The following is a 19,228-nucleotide window of genomic DNA, read 5'->3' as shown; positions in this document are numbered from 1 at the left end:
GCCCAACCTTCCTTCCGAGGAGTGGCTGGTGGGTTTGAACCGCCAGCCTTCTGGTTAGCAGTCAAGTGCCTTAGGCACCATGCTACCAGAGCTCCTACAGGTCAACACTAGGATTCTAAATGTCCAGTCATTACCTGGACAGCTCTTTGGAAAAAGGCACAGATTTTATGATTCCCCAGTGGTGCAAGTACTGAAAAACATATACATTAAGGACACCAGAAGTTTTTAGGATAAATACAAAAAACATTTTCAAATAGGTAAAGATATATGGTTACACTTATTTATAAAGATTTTGGAACCTTTAATATCATTCTAATTTGGATCTAATCATAAAAAAAGAACCTTCATGGAAAAATCAGAGGAAGTTGGGGGAGTTACAGTCAGTACACAATTTACTATTCCATTAGATATGAAATGCTCTCAATGGAGACAGCAACTGAGGAGAGAACACAAACTTGAGGAGGAATGTTATATGCCCCTGGGGGGTTCCTATGGGATCCTATGAAGTACAGAAAACAGACAGTGGGATATTAAATAATCAATTGAAGAGATTGAAATTTAAAGCTCTTTTGGTAAATCCAAGGAAGGAAAAAGGCAGGAAAGGCCAATGTGATTAAGAAAGGATATAAAGATTAGTATGAGTAGCCTAAGAGGGAGGCTTAAAATATATAAATAGTGATTTAAAGATATAAACTATTTATAAAATAGGAGTAGTAAGAAGTTCAGAGAATAATTACAAAAAAGGAAGCATTGTGGTCAATCCTCAGTGATAGCATTCCACTCCATTGAGGCCTGACAGCTATGCTACAAACTGCCAGGGGCCAACGTTGGAAGTGGCTTGCTGTGACAGCAAGCAGTCTACCCTCTCATTTTATGAACAGAGAGTGTAGAAGGAAAGTGGCCCTTAATATGCACTCTCTTCATCCTCTCCTCCCAGCTACCACCAGTCAGCAAAAGGAAAAAGAAAAACAGCAGCAGAGGGGTAGGATTAGAGCCTTGGAGGTCAGAGCTATTGGGAAAGGAACAGATTAACTGGCTTCTGACAGAACTGACAAGATGAAGAGATAGAGCTGGAGGATCTAATTTCCGGCTGAGGGTGGGAGAGTGTGAGAAAGCAGTGAGAACAGCTCCAGAAGAAAAGGGGACCCTCAGGACAAAGGGCAGCCTGGTGAGCACAAACAAGGCTTTTCACCCCAGATCCACAGAGCCCAACAGAGGGAAGCTCTCTGCCTGGTGTTTACCCCAGTCCTCCGGTGACAGCTTGGATTCCCGAGGTCTGCAAAGTGTTACATCGCATTATTCTAAGCAGGGCTATAAGACAGAACAAGCAATTATGAGCCATTTAACTTAACATCCTTTATAGGAAAGTGCTAAGAACAATTTGTGGGGGTATGATGACTCAACAAGGATATTGCAACTGGATTAGAAACAGGTACATGTTTTTATTGGAGGAAGGTATTTTAACTAGCTTGTTTGGCTTCTTTGAAGTTATTGCTTTCTCAGTTCTAGATTATAAACCATGATTTTTTTTTCTAATATCTATAAAGCTTAGAAGTAATTATAAGATATCTAAGTAAATAAAACAAACATTGGCATCAACTGAAGACATGAAACTCCAATGGCAAGAAAAAACAGCAGTAAAGAAAAATGGCATAGCAAGGAAAAAATTTAGATCATATTAGCAGAGATTAAGTCAAAATACTTCTCATGAAAATATTTCAATTTTTGTCTGTGAATGTGACTATCTCATTACTTAAAAAGCTCTACAGACAAAAGGTTTTATTATTATTATTAAAAAAAACAACATAAAAGAGCTTATTTTCTTAGTAGATTGATCATTGACATGGGTAAAAGTTTGGCACATTAGGACAAATATTTCAGTAATCTTATCTAAGTTTAAAATTCTCAAATAAAAATAAAACATCTTTGTGGTTATTTTTAATAAAGTAAAAGGTCAATATTAAATTTTTCAAATTTACATATTTCCATACCACTGAGTGAGTTTGGGTCGGTTCGGTTATACCACTGAATAGCTATCACAACCTTTAGAAAGATGATCAGAAAGGATGAAAACCAAGATAAAGCAAGCCTAAAAATATCAAAGTACATGTTTATGTTTGTTAGAAGCCTTGATTATAACTTTATCATCTACTTTTTACTTGTTAATCCATGTGAATCACTAATGATGTCATTTTACTTTTCAAAAGGTACTGGATTCAAGTAACTGATGGATACCTTACCCATGAGGGATGGGCCATGTCTGTTTTGTTCATCACTAATATTCCCAGGGCCTGGCACAGGGTGTGATGATATATAGTGAATGAACAAATAAATAATAATAATAATAAAAGAACTCAAACCCACTGACATTGAGTCGATTCTGACTTATAGTAACCCCCATTGGGTTTCTAAGGCAGTAAATCTTTACATAGGTAGATTGCCCCATCTTCCTTCCATGGAGCGGCTGGTGGGTTTGAACCATCAAACTTCTGGTTAGTAGTCAAATACCTGAGACACTGGGCCACCAGAGCTCCTTTTAAATAAAAAATAACAACAGCAAAAATATTGGGTATTACTAGGAGGATCTATGTAGGAGATCCTGGATAGAGTGGGAGAACAATGTGGAACAAAAAAGTCATTTAAAAAAAAAAAAAAAAGGGACCGTGTTTGCTGGTCTGATGGAGCCCAGTGGAACCACTGAGATTATGGCCCCTAGTTGCCCTTCAGGTCTGGAACTGAATCCACTCCTGTGGCTTCTAGCCAAACAAAAGACAAGCATATGAGCTGAACATTTACATTAGGTAGTTAGACTCCTTGGAGAGATCAATCATGGGAGAATAGAAGGGCTGTGTGCACAGAGAGACAGCTGGGGAGTGGGGCAGGAGTGCATGGGAGGGAAGAATATGAGAAGAGGTAACTATGGGGAGGAAGTGGGAGGGGAGCTGTTGCACTGTGGGAAATTGCAGTCAATGTCATGAGACAAAGTATATGAGAACTGCTGTATGGACAATGAATTTGTTCTGTAAACTTTCACCCAAATCACAATAAAAATAAAAAATATATTGGGTATTTACTGGGTGGACTTAAACATACCAACAATCATAAAGATGGTGCAGTACAGGCATTGTTTTTACATATTATACATAAGGTTGTCATGAGTTAGAGCTGACTTTATGGCAATTAACAAGTTGTACCAGGAACTTTACTAAGCACTTTGTATACACTCATTCCGTGAATGCTCTAACAATTATTTAAAAGAAGTTCTATTACCACCTTACTTTTAACAAAGGTAATGAGAAGTTAAGTAACTTGCCTAAAGCCACACAGCTAGTAATTTACAGAATTTCTGAATCAGGTAGTCTGGCCCTAGGGCCCACACTCTCAAGCATAACGCTACTTCCCCTCCATAAATGAATGAACAGTGCAATGAATTGGTATGCAAATATATGTACACATATACAACTATTATTCAAGAGAGAAGTTTTAGGAGACATAGAATTCAAGTATTAGTATTGCCATGGTCATATATTGGAATTCAGGACAATGGAAAATTTAAAGTCTAATTTCTGGGATTTAGCTCCTCTCTGGCGGTTCAAACCCACCAGCCACTCCTCGGAAGGAAGGTTGGGCAATCCTACTTCTGTAGTGATACTGCCTCGGAAACTCAAGGAGGGGTCGTTATGAGTCGGGGTCGACTCGACGGCACATAACAACAACAACAACTTCCACAGTAGCAAAATTCTTCCATTTTCAAAGGAGACCCAAGGATTTATAGGTAGGGGACCAAAATATATGGCTTAATTCAGCTCTAATTAGATGCTTGAGTTCTCAGCTTAGAACTTTTCACCTTGACTTTTCAAGACTTATGTTGGTTCAAAAACAAGATTTAAGATTTATGGTGGCCAAAACAAAGAGGGAAAAGACTATCAACACAAGATGATACACGCTTTACTCAGAATCACAGATGTTCTCTTTTAGGTTAGTGCTAGTCTTTGCTGAGAAAAAAGAGTCTTTCTTAGAACCAGTTAGAATCTTTCTTAGAAGAAAATACAAATTCTGTTTCCCTTTAGTCTTGTCTTAGGATATTCTGAAGTGTGCTGAGACCTAATATAGTCAGCCAGCCTTCTCTATTCATAGGTTCCTCATCCGTGGATTCAATGAATGGTGGATCAAAAATATTTTGGGGAAAAAAACCACAATTAAGTGTTCAAACGATCCCTCAAAAGCTAAGAGGGTGTGTTAAGTGCTTTTTACGTAGAATTTACATTTTATTAGGTATTATAAGTAACCTAGAGATGATTTAGAGTATAAGGGAGGATGTGTGTAGGTTATGTGCAAATACTAGGCCTTTATTATATGAAGGACTTGAGCATCTGTGGATTTTGGTATTGGCAGAGGGCATGTCCTGGAACCAATCCCCTCACGGATACCCAGGGACAATGGTATGTCCTCATAGCATAGTGCCTAAGACATTCGACTGCTAACCAGAAGACTGGTGGTTCAAACCCACCAGCCACTCCTCGGAAGCAAGGTTGGGCAATCTATTTCTGTGTTGTGATACTGCCTTGGAAACCCAAGGAGGGGTCGTTATGAGTCAGGTCCTACTTGAGGGCACATAACAACAACACTAATTTTTTTCCTCCAGTTTTCTTCATCAGTCATTCTGGAACCATCTGACTCTAAGTTTACGCTTTTGGTTCAGGGGTGTCCCTATGTGCTGGATATCTTGAGGGGCAGATGACTGAAGCTGATCAGGGAACCAACTTTTACATACTCTTAGGAAGAATGAATAAAAGCTCTTGCATGTGCAAGACAGACTTAGGCAATAAGATTTATACATGGAAGAACTCCATGTCTACCCTCCTTTGGGTAATGATAAGCTTCAGAGAAGTGCAGCCATTTCCAGGACTCATCAGAATGAGTCTCTAGGTGCTGCTGGTTATGGCTGCCCACACCTAGGTGAAAGCTCCTTTCAATGCAGGCTTCAGTTCTGGCCACCTTTCCACTGGAAGAATGCTACCACCCCAGAGGCTATTCAACATAAGGCTGTCAAGTTGATCCAAGTTTTAGGGAAACTTGTTCTAAGAGATGAGGTTAAAAGTTTATTCTTAGTATATAAGAGAAGCTCTCCCAGTAGAACAGTAAATTGAAGTGGAGTGAAGAAAATTAATGCAGCTATAGGTTTAGGAAGATGAAATGCAGGTCAAAATTGAAAACCAAGCAGTAAAGGAAACCCAGGGGGAAATTCAGGTCACTGGGAAATAAAGCAAGCATATGAAACAGGGCACTATTCCTGAGGTCAGTGGTGTCACTAGGGTTGGTGTCACCCAGTGTAATAACTCATGAGAGTCAACTCCACCCCCACATGCATCTCCTGTACCAGACTATACAGAATCCTTAGTAATGTTTATTATTAATTTCAATCACAGAATAATATGTGATATAGTTGTAAACTGTTTAAGTGTGATATTTCTTACATTATATGAATATTAGCAAAAAATTGTTTTGTACAATCTTTCTACATTGAACTACAACATTATTAGTAAATAAGTGGAAACCTTTTCTGATTTATCCTTCTTTTCCTCTAATTACTACTTCATTCTCAAAACAGTTATTGATACAGGTTCACAAATACTAATTTTACCACAATATTGTAACTAAAATACCAGAAAACTTGACACAACTTGTGACTATAAAAATACTGGCAGCAATGAAAACAACAGAGTTCTTGTAGGCATGCAGATGAAACCATGTGATTCAAAGCATCATTGTAATTGGGTAATAATGACAGTTCGGACTGTTGTTGTTATGTGCCCTCGAGTTGGATCCGACTCATAGTGACCTCTCTTTGGGGTTTCCAAGGCAGTGGTGTAACTATGGAAGTAGATTGCCCAACCTTCCTTCCAAGGACTGGCTGGGGGGTTTGAACCACCAGCTTTCCGGTTAACAGTCAAGTGCCTTAGGCCCTATGGTATCAGGGCTCCTAGCTCTGACTAGAGCACACTATAAAATTCAAAAAGTAAATTAGCATTGAGTAAAAACTTGTATCCCTTGTAGGTATCATCAGTATACCTTCTGGTATACTGATACATGCAGGCTGGGCTTATGAAAAATGTTTTTGTTGTTATAACTAACTACAGTACAATTATTTTTATAAAAAATAACAAATTTCTGCTGAAACACTGCATAAAAATGTTATAGAAAGCCTTTCTGGTGTTGCCCCCTCTGACAGTGTCACGCACTGGGGTCTGCACTCTCCCCATCCCTCGTACTGTCCTAGTGACGCCACTACTTGGATTCAAATAACATTTGTGTAAATAGATTTGAAAGTATGATGATAACATTTGAATGAACCCAAAGACTGGGAGAGAGGCAGTGCCAACGCCAGGAAAGAGGGTCACTATAGACTTCAAGAGCACAGTCTTTTCAGTCCAAGAGTACTTTCCTGTTCAGCAAATCCTTTTGTTCTGTGTCCTTATCAATCTCTTAGCTTGTCTAAGTAACAATGACAGACAAGTCTTTCTTAATGACTTCCTAGCTTTCAAAACCGCCAGATAGACAGTCATGTTTTAATTGTTTCAGGCACTGGAGTTTCTGTTGGCTCACTAAATTTTCCATTTTGAGGTGACCATTTTTATTTGTGAGCACAGAAATGCATCTATCCTATTGTGTAGCATGTCTGGTGATCTGTCTGATATTTCAGAAAAATGATACCTCTTTATAACAAGGGAAACCAATGCTAGTGGGCCAGAGCTGTGCAGCAGGCAGCCCTTACTGCATCAGCAGGAGTGGAGTTGGTATCTTCCTCCTGAGGGGCAGAGCACAACCTCCCCTGCCACACCCACTCCCCAGGAGCACAGGGAACAATGGTTTGCTGTTGTCAAAGACCTGGGCCACTCCCTCTGCCAGGACAATGCACCACTACCCTTGTCTATCAAGCACTGCTTGTTTCCTTTCCTCTTCACTTCCTCTTCTTTGTAAGACTGCATAAATAAAGTTTTTTCCTTTTGTTTGAAAAAAGACATTTTACAGGGTGGCTAGTTGTTGTTGTTGTTATGTGCTGTCGAGTCAGCCCTGACTCATAGGGACCCCTCCTTGGGTTTCCGAGGCAGTATCACTACGGAAGTAGGATTGCCCAACCTTCCTTCCGAGGAGTGGCTGGTGGGTTTGAACCGCCAGCCTTCTGGTGAGCAGGCAAGTGTCTTAGCCACTATGCTACCAGAGCTCCCAGGGTGGCTAGTAGTGACTAACATTCACCTTCCATCTCTCTTCACTGGAGTTTTCCCAATTCCAGAAAGGTTGTACTATGGATATAAACTTGTTCAAAACACAAGTAAAACAGTTTCAGAAAGACCTGTTTTCACAGTGAGCATGTATTTTATTAGCTAGCTATCACATCTGAACATTTCCCTCTGGGGATGTTACTTTCTAGTATCCTCAAGCACACTCATTATGCTGAGTTTTCTCTCTATAGTGAGGGCAGACCACATTAAAGGTACATCATCAAGCTAGAATTTTTTTTTTTTAATATATAAATTTAGGAAAACCGACTCACTGCTGTCGAGTTGGATCCAACTCATAGTGACCCCTCCTTGGATTTCTGAGGCGGTATCACTACGGAAGTAGATTGCCCAGTCTTCCTTCCGAGGAGTGACTGGTGGGTTTGAACCGCCAGCCTTCTGGTTAGCTGGTTAGGTCAAATGCCTTAGGCACTATAGGACGTTATATTCTAAGTATCTATATGTAATTTTTAATATGGGAATTTCTGTATTTAGCAATTTATCCATCCATCTATCCATTCACCCATCAATCTATCACCTGTCAATCTGTCCATCCACCCATCAATCCATCCGATATTTATTAAGCACATACTTTGTTATAATCTTATGATATTGAAAAAAAGCCCCTATCCTCAAAGAGTTCACAATTGGCAAAAATAATATGGTATAATAATATAAATGTGATTACATATATAATTTATAATACAAATTACATATGTATTTATAATGATTATATATATTTATAAGGGAGCACTGGTGGTGGTATTATGTACCACATACCACATAGATACCAAGGAAGGAGTAGAACTTTCAATGCTAGTTGTATATTAGCCAGGAAAGACTTCAGAAGCAGAGTGGCACCTGAGCTGAGTCTTAAAAAATGAATAGGTGGTGTCAGACGCATGGATGCAGGAAGTGTAGGGTAGAAGGGCATTGCATGCAGAGGTTATGGCACGAACAAGAAACATCCTGATGTATTTGGGAGTCTGCTATAGCTTAGGTGTGAACGTGCATATGTGTTTGCAGCTAGAGAGGTGGACAAGACCATCAGGTCATAGAGACCCTGCAGCTATGGAGTACCTTATAAGACACACATCAAAACAGGAGACCAGCATGATGAGATCTGCCTTTGACATGCACCTCCAGTCCTGAAATCAGTTATTCTCTTGGGTATATTTTACTCTTGTTTTCTTTTATAGAGCAATGGCTTTTGTGGTGAGAATAATATCCCCAGTTCAATTCACTGTGTTCTGATTTGGGAAACTCCTACTGAAGGATGCTAGTCAGCCAAATGGGAGCTCTGGAGGCCAGCAGCAGGCATTCAACACCCAGCTCACAGCCAGCCAGCTGATGCAGCAGGCCCTGGCCTGTGATTGGTGACATGGGAGAGGCTGCTTACCACTTCGGTGGGTCTGTAGTATTTGAGATCTACAGTCACGTGGATCTTGCCGGTCTCTTTACATCTGCCCACTTCATTTTCATTCTTTCCTTCCCACCTGTAAAGAAGATAAACAATCAGCTCCTAATTGCTTGGACACATGTGGCTTTACTTCCATCCCTCAGGAAGGCTCAGCCTTCTTCCTGCAGGATTGAACTAAGGTATCAAGAACAGTAGCATAGGTTGTCAATGAGCCAGGTTAGAGCAGCAGTAATTTACAAAGCCTCTCTAGATCTGTTTTGAAAGGGTAATATTTTTTTTCTTTTGAATAAAACTGTGATGTGCTCAGAAGCAAGAATTTAGAAATGCAGATTTTATTTGTCAGAAAAAGAGATTGAACAACTTTCAGGGATTTCAAAGATTTTGTACCTCTTTTTACTAAAGTCAATAATTATGAATGAATCAATGTCTTTTGTGCCCTCCTTTTTATTTTATTTTATTTTTTTTGACTACTTTTTGTAGTTTTAAGGATGTTTAGTGTTAATTTAGGAGCTCTGGTAGCATAGTGCCTAAGGCACTTGACTGTTTACCAGAAGGCTGGCGGTTCAAACCCACCAGCCACTCCTCGGAAGGAAGGTTGGGCAATCCTATTTCCGTAGTGATACTGCCTCGGAAACCCAAGGAGGGGTCGCTATGAGTCGGGGCCGACTCGACGGCAAACAACAACAACAACAACAGTGTTAATTTAATACACCCCTTTTGGAATAAGTTTAACACCATCATTAACCATTCAGTTTGTCCCTGTATTATATTTGTTACCTCATTCTTCCCCAATCAGTTGTGAGCTTCATTAATAAACCTCCAAAAGGTATAAAACTAATCTTCCGTATGAGAGAGAGCATAACAGCACAATATGCCGTACCCTCCTCTGTGTTAGCCACAGTGTTATTTGGATGTGAATTCTTTCCCCTAAACAATTACCTCTACAACAGTGAGGCTACCAACACGCCTCCTCAGTCCACACTGAGCCCCCTGCATGGAGAGATTATGAACTTCTAGACCAGCTATTCACTGAAGCTCCACTTTATCCATATGAGGCTCTTGTTTTGTACAAATGAAACCACTGGCTGAAGCCTGACCTCTGGATTTCTAACATCCAATTGATAAAAAATGTCATATAATTTGGACTATTTATTTGTACAAATGAAACCTTTCAGTAAACAAAGAAAGCATGACTCATGTTTGACTTCACTGCTTATCCCCAGAATGAGTCTCTTTATCAAATGGAAATAAATCCTATGTGAACAGGAATATTCTGTGTGCTCCATGGATTAGAGTCAGAGATGGGACAAATGAAAGAACAGTAAGTTGTATTAATTACTTCACTATGTGCTTCACAGGTACCATTAAAAGGGAGCATAACTGATATTTTAGATGTAGATTGGGCATTATAATCATGAACTGGTCTCACAGCCTCCCTTCTGCTCAATCATCAAGACATTTGTCCTCAGTCCCCATCTGGGTAGCAGTGAGACAGTATCTCATCATTGGAGGGTTCTTTAGTGTAACATGGATTTGCTGATTTGCTCTGGCAAAAGTGAAAGCTCCAGGCAAGTGTGAAAAACCCCCACACGAAGAGACTGTAGCAGCATATTCTGAACAATATGAAACTGTAAAACTGGTCATTTTCCATGACTTTTCTATTAATTTAATAATTCAAAAAGGGATCTGATTATTGGTTTAATTTCTTACTATGATTAGATCCACTTGAAAGGTAATGAGGAACCACTGAGGATCTTAAAGCAAAGGAATGGCTGGATCTGAGTTGAAGTTTTAGAAAGTTTACTTGGAAATGGTTATGTGGAAGTTTTGGAGGGTCAAGATGAGAGAACTTCAAGTGAAGATGGCTGTCATGGATTGAATTGTGTTCCCCCAAAATATGTGTCAACTTGGCTGGGCCATGATTCTCAGTGGTTTGGCAATTATGTAATGATCACTCATGATGTGATCTGATGTGATCAGCCAATCAGTTGGAAGGGGATTTGGGTGGGATGCAACATCCTTAATTAGGTCCCAGCCCTGATCCAATGTAAGGGGAATTTCCCTGGGGGTATGGCTTGCATCATCTTTTATCTTACAAGAGATAAAAGGAAAAAGAAGTGAATAGAGGAGTTCTGGCAAGATGGCAGAATAGGCAGACAAACTACACAGACCCTTGCAACGAAGCAATAAGAAACCAACTGAAACCTATACAGAAGATGATCCTGGAACCCTGAGCGTAGAAAGCAAGGATAAAGTAGATTAAACACCAACTAGCAGAAGAACCTGGTGGCATAATGCCTAAGGCATTTGACTGCTATCCAGAAGGCTTGGCAGTTCAAACCCACCAGCCACTACTCGGAAGGAAAACTGGGCAATCTACTTCCATAGAGATACTTCCTCAGAAACCCAAGGAGGGATCACTATAAGTCAGAATTGACTCCATGGCATTGAGTTTGGTTTTGGGAGCTTTGGTGGTGAAGTGCCTAAGGCATCTGACTGCTAACCAGAAAGCTGGTGGTTCAAACCCACCGGCCACTCCTCAGAAGGAAGACTGGGCAATCTACTTCTGTAGGGATACTGCCTCAGAAAAACCCAAGGAGCGGTCACTATGAATCAGAATTGACTTGATGGCAGTGAATTTGGTGGTTTTAGTAGAAGAACCCGAATGGAAACAGTGAGTAAAGAGACAAATGGAGCTGCAGACTGCTGGCAGTCATGAAGGCACTGCCATTTTGAATATATCCCCGGCAGCAGCCTAAGAATTGGCTCTGCTCACTAAAGACTGCATAAGCAAGGACTGCATTGGTTCCTGACAACAAGAAAGGAAAACAGCAAAGAAGGAGACAAACAGACCTGTGGACTGCCAGCAGCTGTCTTGGGGGTGCAGTAATCTTGAATATTTGCAAGTGGTGGGTGCAACCATTTTGAGTATATGCAAGTGGCTTTCTTACCTGGACAGCAACACAGCAGTGGGCTCTGATCTGAGGGTAGCAAGAGCAGCCATACTGGAGGCTGACTGGAAGGTGATGACTAGAAAGGTGCGATATTCCCCTTGTTACTCTTATACCCCACACACTCTTGGTGAACAAAGGTGTAGCCATCTCTGCCTCCACCCACCTTCTTGAACAGCAGGATTTCCATCCTGGTCTGTGCTGTGACAGAGCTTGGGTGCTATGCCCCTCTCCTCACAGTTTTGTTTTTGATTGTTTGTTTTTATTTTTATATTATTCTGTTTATCTTCCTTCTCCCCCCTCCTTTTTTTTCTCTCTCCTATCCCTGGTTCTTGGGTTTTTTTTTTTTTTTTGGTTCTTTTTCTCTCTCTGTTCCTGGTTCCCCCACTTATTTTTTCTTTCATTTGGTACTTTCCATCCCTAGTTTTCCCTTATGCAGTTTTCCCATTGTTTTACTCTTGTTCTTTTCTCTCATTCCTCCTTCCCTAGATATTGTGGAATTTTTTTTTTCATTATCTTTTTTTTTTTAATCCTCATTTAATATATTTCAAAATTTTTTCTTCTCACTTATTGCATTTTCTTTTTCTTTTTCTGTAGTTGTTCCTGTTTGTTTATGTGGTTTGAGTTTTTGTTCTCTTGCTTTTATTTTTTTTGTGTTTTATTTTTATTTCTTTTGTCTAACTGAGTGGATGACAGCAACTGTTTCAACACAATCTAACCATACCTGCATCTCCTGAAGCCCCACCCACTGAGTGAGGGCCACTACTTGCTTTTGCACCAAGTGACTAATGACAGATGGCAGCCAGTACAGCTCAACTTACCCTCAACTGCTTCTTGTGAACAGCTAAAAAAGATTTATGAACACTTTCATTCTCTTTCACATGTTAAACATAAATAAAACACCACCATAATGTATCTGTGACAATAGATCACTATAGTCCACACAAAGAAGCAAGATAAAGTAGTAGAAACAAGGGAATCATGATTCAAACCCAGAAAACATCCCTGATGAAGAAGTAGCATTGGAAATCCCTGAGAAGTAATTTAAAAGAATTATACTAGGGTACTTTCAATGGGCTGAGAGACAGCTCAAAGAAAATATTGACAAGATCAAGGAAAACATTGACACAATTAATGAAAACACAGACAAAACTCTAGAACAATTTAGGAAAACAACACAAGAACAGATTGACAAAATAAACAAAAAATTAGAAATAATACAAAAATAACAAATAGGTACCCAGAAGATTAATACTAAGATTTCAGAAATAGATAACACATTGAAGGGGCAAAGAAGTAGAATGGAATCAATGGAAGATAGAATTAGTGAGATTGAAGACAAATACCTCAATACTACTTTGTTAAGGGATCAATCAGACAAAAGATCAAAAAAAACATAGAAGACTCAGATTCAAGTGGGATACTATCAGGAGGAATAACCTATGTGTAATCAGAATTTCAGAACAGGAAGACACAGAGAAAACCACAGAGAAAATTGCTGAAGATTTGTTGGAAGAGAAAGTCCCTATATGATAAGAGATGAGAGTATATCCATTCAAGAAGTTTAACAAACCCCACGGAAAATAGACACCAAAAATAAATCTCTAAGACATATCATAATCAAGCTCACCAAAATAAAAAACATAGAAAGAATCCTGAAAGCAACACAGGAAACAAGAAAAGTTGCCTACAAAGAGAAACCAATAAGACTAAGCTCTGATACTCTGGCAGAAACCATGCAGGTGAGAAGGCAATGGGATGGTATATGTAAAACCCTGAAAGAAAAAAATCTACAAGCAAGAATTATATACCCGGAAAAACTGTCCCTCAAATATGAGGGTGAAATTAGGAGATTTCCAGATAAGCAGCAATTAAGAGAATTTGTTAAAACCAGACCAACCTTACAAGAGATGTTAAAAGGAGTCCTTTCAATAGAGAACCAATACCAACAAACAACCACTGATGATTAACACACATGATGACATAACCCAGAAATCAATCTAGTTATAATCCAGTTATAGTATTCAAAGTGAAATAAGCTTACAAGATTGTAAACAAGAAACCAGAGACATCAATTGGTAAATGAACACAACTACAAACCAAAAGAGGGTACAGAGAGTGTAGTTGCAGAACTTTTAAATGGTGAGGAAGTCAAGACAATTATGAGTTAGAATAGACAGTTTTGAACTTGGGGAGAAAATAATAAATCACAGGGTAATCTCAAAGAAAAAAAATAAACCCTTGCATCAAAATAAAAAAGAAGACAAGCACAAATATTAAAATTATAATTATTAAAATTATTGGAACAAAAGAGATGATAACATGATTCACAGACAAAATTAGCTCAGCACAGAAAATTATACGGAAGAAAGAAATTAGCAATGCTGTGAAAAAACACATAAAAAATCATATCAATAAATTCATATTTTTCAGTAATTACACTGAATACCCATGGATTAAAATGTACCACTCAAGAGATGGAGAGTTGCAGACTGGATAACAAAACATGACCCATCAATATTCTGTCTACAAGAGACTCACCTTTGACATAAAGACAAAAATAGACTAAAAATCAAAGGTTAGAAAAAGTTATACCAAGCAAATGGCAACAAAAAAAGGTTAAGAGTGGTGATATTAATTTTTAATAAAATATATTTGAGACAAAATGACCATAAGAGACAAGGAAGGTCACTATGTAATGATTAAAGGATCAGCTAAACATGAGGACATAACCATAATAAATATCTACACACCTAATGAAAGAGCTACAAAATACATAAATCAGACTTTAACAGAACTGAAAAGACAAATAGATGACTCCATAGTAATAGTAGGAGACTTTACAACACCACTTTCAATAAGAGATAGAATAACTGGGAAAAAACTCAACAAAGATGCAGAAGAACTAAATACAATCTACTAACTTGATCTTATAGACATCTGCAGAGCACAACAGCAAAATATATATTCTTTTCCAGCACACATGGAACATTTTCTAGGACAAACCATATTTTAGGCCACAAAGCAAGCCACAATACATTTAAAAACACTGAAATACTGCAAAGCACCTTCTCAGATTACAATGATATAAAATTAGGAATCAACACAAGGAAGACCAATGGAAAAAGAGCAAATACATGGAAACTGAGTAACACTTTCCTTAAAAATGACCAGGTAACAGAAGAAATAAAAGACAAAATTAAAAAAAAAATTCCCTGGATCAAATTAAAATGAAAACATAGCATACCAAATTCTTTGGGACACAGTAAAAGCAGTGATCAGAGGGCAACTTATAGCAATAGATGCACACATCAAAAAAGAAGAAAGAGCCAAATCAATACCTTCACCCAACAACTTCAGAAAAAGAACAGCCAAAAAAAAAAAAAAAAAGCCTACAGTCACCAGAAAGAAACAATAAAGATTGCAGCAGAAATAAATGAAACAGAAAACAGAGAGACAATAGAAAAAATAAAAAAGACTAGAACTTGGTTCTTTGAATAATACAATCAACAAACCACTGTCAAAGTTAAGAAAGGGAAAGGATAAGATGCAAATAATATGAATAAGAAATGAAATGGGTGATGTCACAACAGAACCAACAGAAACAAAAATAGTAATATCAGGATACTATGAAGGACTATACTCCAACAAATTTGAAAACCTAGAAGAAATGGTCAGATTTCTAGAAACACACTATTTCCCTACACTAACATAGATTGAGACAGAAGATATGAACAGAGCCATAAAAAAAAGGAGAAATTGAACAGGTCATAAAATATTATCAGCAAAAAAGTCCTGGTCCAGATGGTTTCACTAGAGAATTCTACCAACCATTCAGAGAAAAGCTAACACCAATCCTACTCAAACTTTTCCAGAAAATAGAAAAGGATGGAATTCTCCCAAATTCATTTTATGAAGCAAGAATAACCCTGATACCAAAACCAGTCCAAGAGGCCCCTAGAAAGGAAAACTAAAGACCAATATCCCTCATGAATATAGACACAAAAATCTTCAACAAAATCCTAACCAAGAGACTCCAACAACATATAAAATAAACTAATAAAGCATGACCAAGTGAGATTCATACCAGGTATGCAAGGATGGTTCAATATTAGAAAAAACAATTGATATAATCCATCACATAAATAAAATAAAGGAAAAGAATCACATGATCATATCAATAGATTCACATGATCATATCAATAGAAGCAGAAAAGGCATTTGATAAAATTCAATACCAATTCCTGATAAAAACTCTCAGCAAAATAGGAATAGAATGGAAATTCCTCAACATAATAAAGGGCATATATGCAAAACCAACAACCAATGTTATTCTCAATGGAGAAAGACAGAAACCATTCCCCTTGTGAACAAGAACCAAACAAGGATGGCCAGTTCCACTTCCATTAAACATTGTATTGGAAGTCCTAACCAGGGTGATAAAGCAAGAAAGGCATCCAAAATGGTAAAGACGAAGTAAAACTAGCTCTATTTGCTGAATATAAGATCCTATAAATTGAAAACCCAAGATAACTCAGCAAGAAAATTACTAGAACTAATTGAAAAATTTAGCATAGTGGCAGGATACAGGATCAGCATACAAAAATCAAGTGTACTCCTCTACATCAGCAAAGAGGTCTCTAAAAGGGAAATAAGGAAATCAGTACCATTTATAATAGCTACCCAAAGGATAAAATACTTTGGAATATATCTTACCAGGAACACAAAAGACCTATACAAAGAAAACTATAAAATACTACTTCAAGAAACTGTAAGTGATTTACATAAATGGAAGAACATACCATGCTCATGGATAGGATGATTGAACATTTTGAAAATGTCAATACTACTCAAAGCAGTATATATATTCAATGCAATCCTGATCCAGATTCCATTGATGTTCTTTAAAAACATGGAAAGAGCAATCACTAATTTTATGTGGAAAGGAAAGAGACCACAGATAAGCAAAACATCATTGAAGAAGAACTAAGTAAGAGGTCTCACACTCCCATATCTCAAAACCTACTACATAGCCACAGTTGTCAAAACAGCCTTGTATTGGTACAACAACAGGCACACAGACCACATAGAATTGAGAACACAGAAACCAATCCTTTGATCGATCAGGTCAGCTGATCTTTGACAAATGGCTGAAATCCATTAAATGGGGAAGAGATAATCTTATTAACAAATGGTGCAGGCAAAACTGGATATCCATTTGCAGAAAAATGAAACAAGATCTGTACCTCACACCATACACAAAAACTAACTCCAGATGGATCAAAGACTTAAATGTGAAACCTAAAACTATAAAGTTCATCAAAGAGAAAATAGGGGCAAACTTAGGGGACTTAATTTATGGTATAAGTAAACTATCAATCATAACTCAAAATGCACAAACAGCAGAAGAGAAAACAGATTATTGGTACCTTCTAAAAATTAAATTCTTACATACATCAAAAGATTTCTACAAAAAAGTGAAAAGAGAACCTCCCATGTCTTTAACAAATATTTGGCAATGATATATGAGACAAAAGACTTATCTCTAAAATTTATAGGAAACTCCAACACCTCAACATCCAAAAGACAAGCAATCTAATTAAAAAATTGGCAGAAGACATGAACAGAAACTTCACCCAAGAAGATAGTCAGGCAGCCTACAAACACATGAAGAAATGTTCATGATCATTAGCCATTGGAGAGATGCAAATCAAACAATTATAAGATACTATCTCACTCCAGCATTAATAGCACAGTTCAACAAGATAGAAAATAACAAATGCTGTCAAGGATATGGAGATATTGGGACTCTCATACACTGCTGGTGGGACTGTAAAATTTCCACCACTGTGGAAATTGGTATGGTGATTCCTTCAAAAGTTGGAAACAGAAATACCAAATAGCAAACCAATTACTAGGTATATATCCTAAGGAAGTGAGAGGCAGGAGATGAATAGATATATGCACATCCATGTTCACTGCAGCACTACTCACAATAGCAAAGAGATGGAAACAACCTAAGTGCCCATCAATGGAGGAATGGATAACCAAACTCTGTACATACACAAAATGGAATACTATATAACACTAAAGAATAATGTAGAATCTGCAGAATACTGCATAACGTGGATGAACTTGGAAGACATTATGCTGACTGAAATAAGTCAATCACAGAAGGTGAAATACTGTATTATTCTGCTATTATAAAAACTCAAGGAAAGGTTTATACATAGAAGGAACTTTCTTTGTTATTTACCAAGGATGGGAGGGGAGGGGAGGGAAGGCTAAATTCTTAGATAGGTTGAAAAAACAATAATATGTATATATATATACATACATACACACACACACACACACATATATATACACACACACACACAAACCCCCAAAGATTATTAGTGGTTACCAGGGGGAGGAGGGAGGAGGGGAATGGGGAAACTTTTGTTTGTGAGGCATTGAGTTTATGATAATGGTGGTGGAATATTGTGGAAAAGGATAGCAATAATGGTGACACAACATGAAAAATGTCATCAGTGTCTCTGAGCTGTAAATGGGGAAGTTGCTATATTGGCGAATGTCTTGTTATGTATGTTTTCACCACAATAAAAGTAAAAAAAAAGAAAAAAAAGTGAGCAGAGAGGGATCTCATTACCACCAAGAAAGAAGAGCTGGGAGCAGAACACGTACTTTGGACCAAGGGAATCTGCAATGAGAACATCCCAGACCCAAGGGAAATATCTATCTCTGAAGAACTCACGGCCTACAGATATTGAAAGGAGACAAGGACCTTCCTCCAGAGCTGACAAGAGAGAGAAAGCTGTCCCCTAGAGCCAGTACTCTGAATTAGGACTTGTAGCATCCTAAACTGTGAATACAAATAAATGAAACATTTGTATTAACATGTAAAAGGTAATAGCTAACTTGTCTTAACAAGTGATACTATGATTCTAAGTAGAGCTGCAATGTTAATGAAATGAAGGTGGCTTGACAGGGTAAAGGATTCAGCCAATTAACAGAAATTACTACTCACTTATTTAGATCAACACCTCACTGAGAAGGAATTCTGCATAATTCAATTTTTAAGTAAATTATTAGCTTCTAATAAGCATTAAATAATAATAGAGATCACTGAAGAATAACAGAATTAAGAACAATAAAGTGAAATGTGGTGCTATTAAATCCCTTTAAGGAATAGAAGCAGTCAATTGGATCAGCCAAGTGTAAGGGACTATTAGCACTGAAACGTGGGGAGACAGCACAATTTGTAGCAACTTGAATGTCACAAAAGCTTTTAGGAATTATTTTTTAAGAAAGACTATTTTATTGGGGTAAGCACGGGCGGGCTTGTGCTTACTCACTGATCTGCACTGAACACTTTCCCTTGCTATCCTCCCGAGAGGGACTGGGTCTCCGGGAGCAAGGTAAGCATGGGCGGGCTTGTGCTTAGTCCCGGGGAGTGAGTTAAGCACGGGTGGGCTTGTTCTTAGTAACCGGGAGCGAGGTAAGCACGGGCGGGCTTGTGCTTACTCACTGATCTGCACTGAACACTTTCCCTTGTTACCCTCCCGAGAGGGACC

General features: G+C 38.2%; 1 protein-coding gene across 1 annotated transcript in view; it reads right to left on the bottom strand.

Moving 5' to 3' along the window:
• Positions 1-19,228, bottom strand: part of GMDS (GDP-mannose 4,6-dehydratase) — a 907,267-nt gene that overhangs the window by 130,601 nt on the left and 757,438 nt on the right. Inside the window, exon 9 of the mRNA XM_007935374.1 lies at positions 8,680-8,776. Coding sequence (XP_007933565.1) covers positions 8,680-8,776 — 97 coding nt within the window. The remainder of the gene's footprint in view (positions 1-8,679; positions 8,777-19,228) is intronic.

Source organism: Orycteropus afer, unplaced genomic scaffold (genome assembly GCF_000298275.1).
Source record: "Orycteropus afer afer isolate SDZICR_OR568_19922 unplaced genomic scaffold, OryAfe1.0 scaffold00027, whole genome shotgun sequence".
Classification (NCBI taxonomy): Eukaryota; Metazoa; Chordata; class Mammalia; order Tubulidentata; family Orycteropodidae; genus Orycteropus; species Orycteropus afer.
This window is presented reverse-complemented; position numbering and strand designations above follow the sequence as displayed.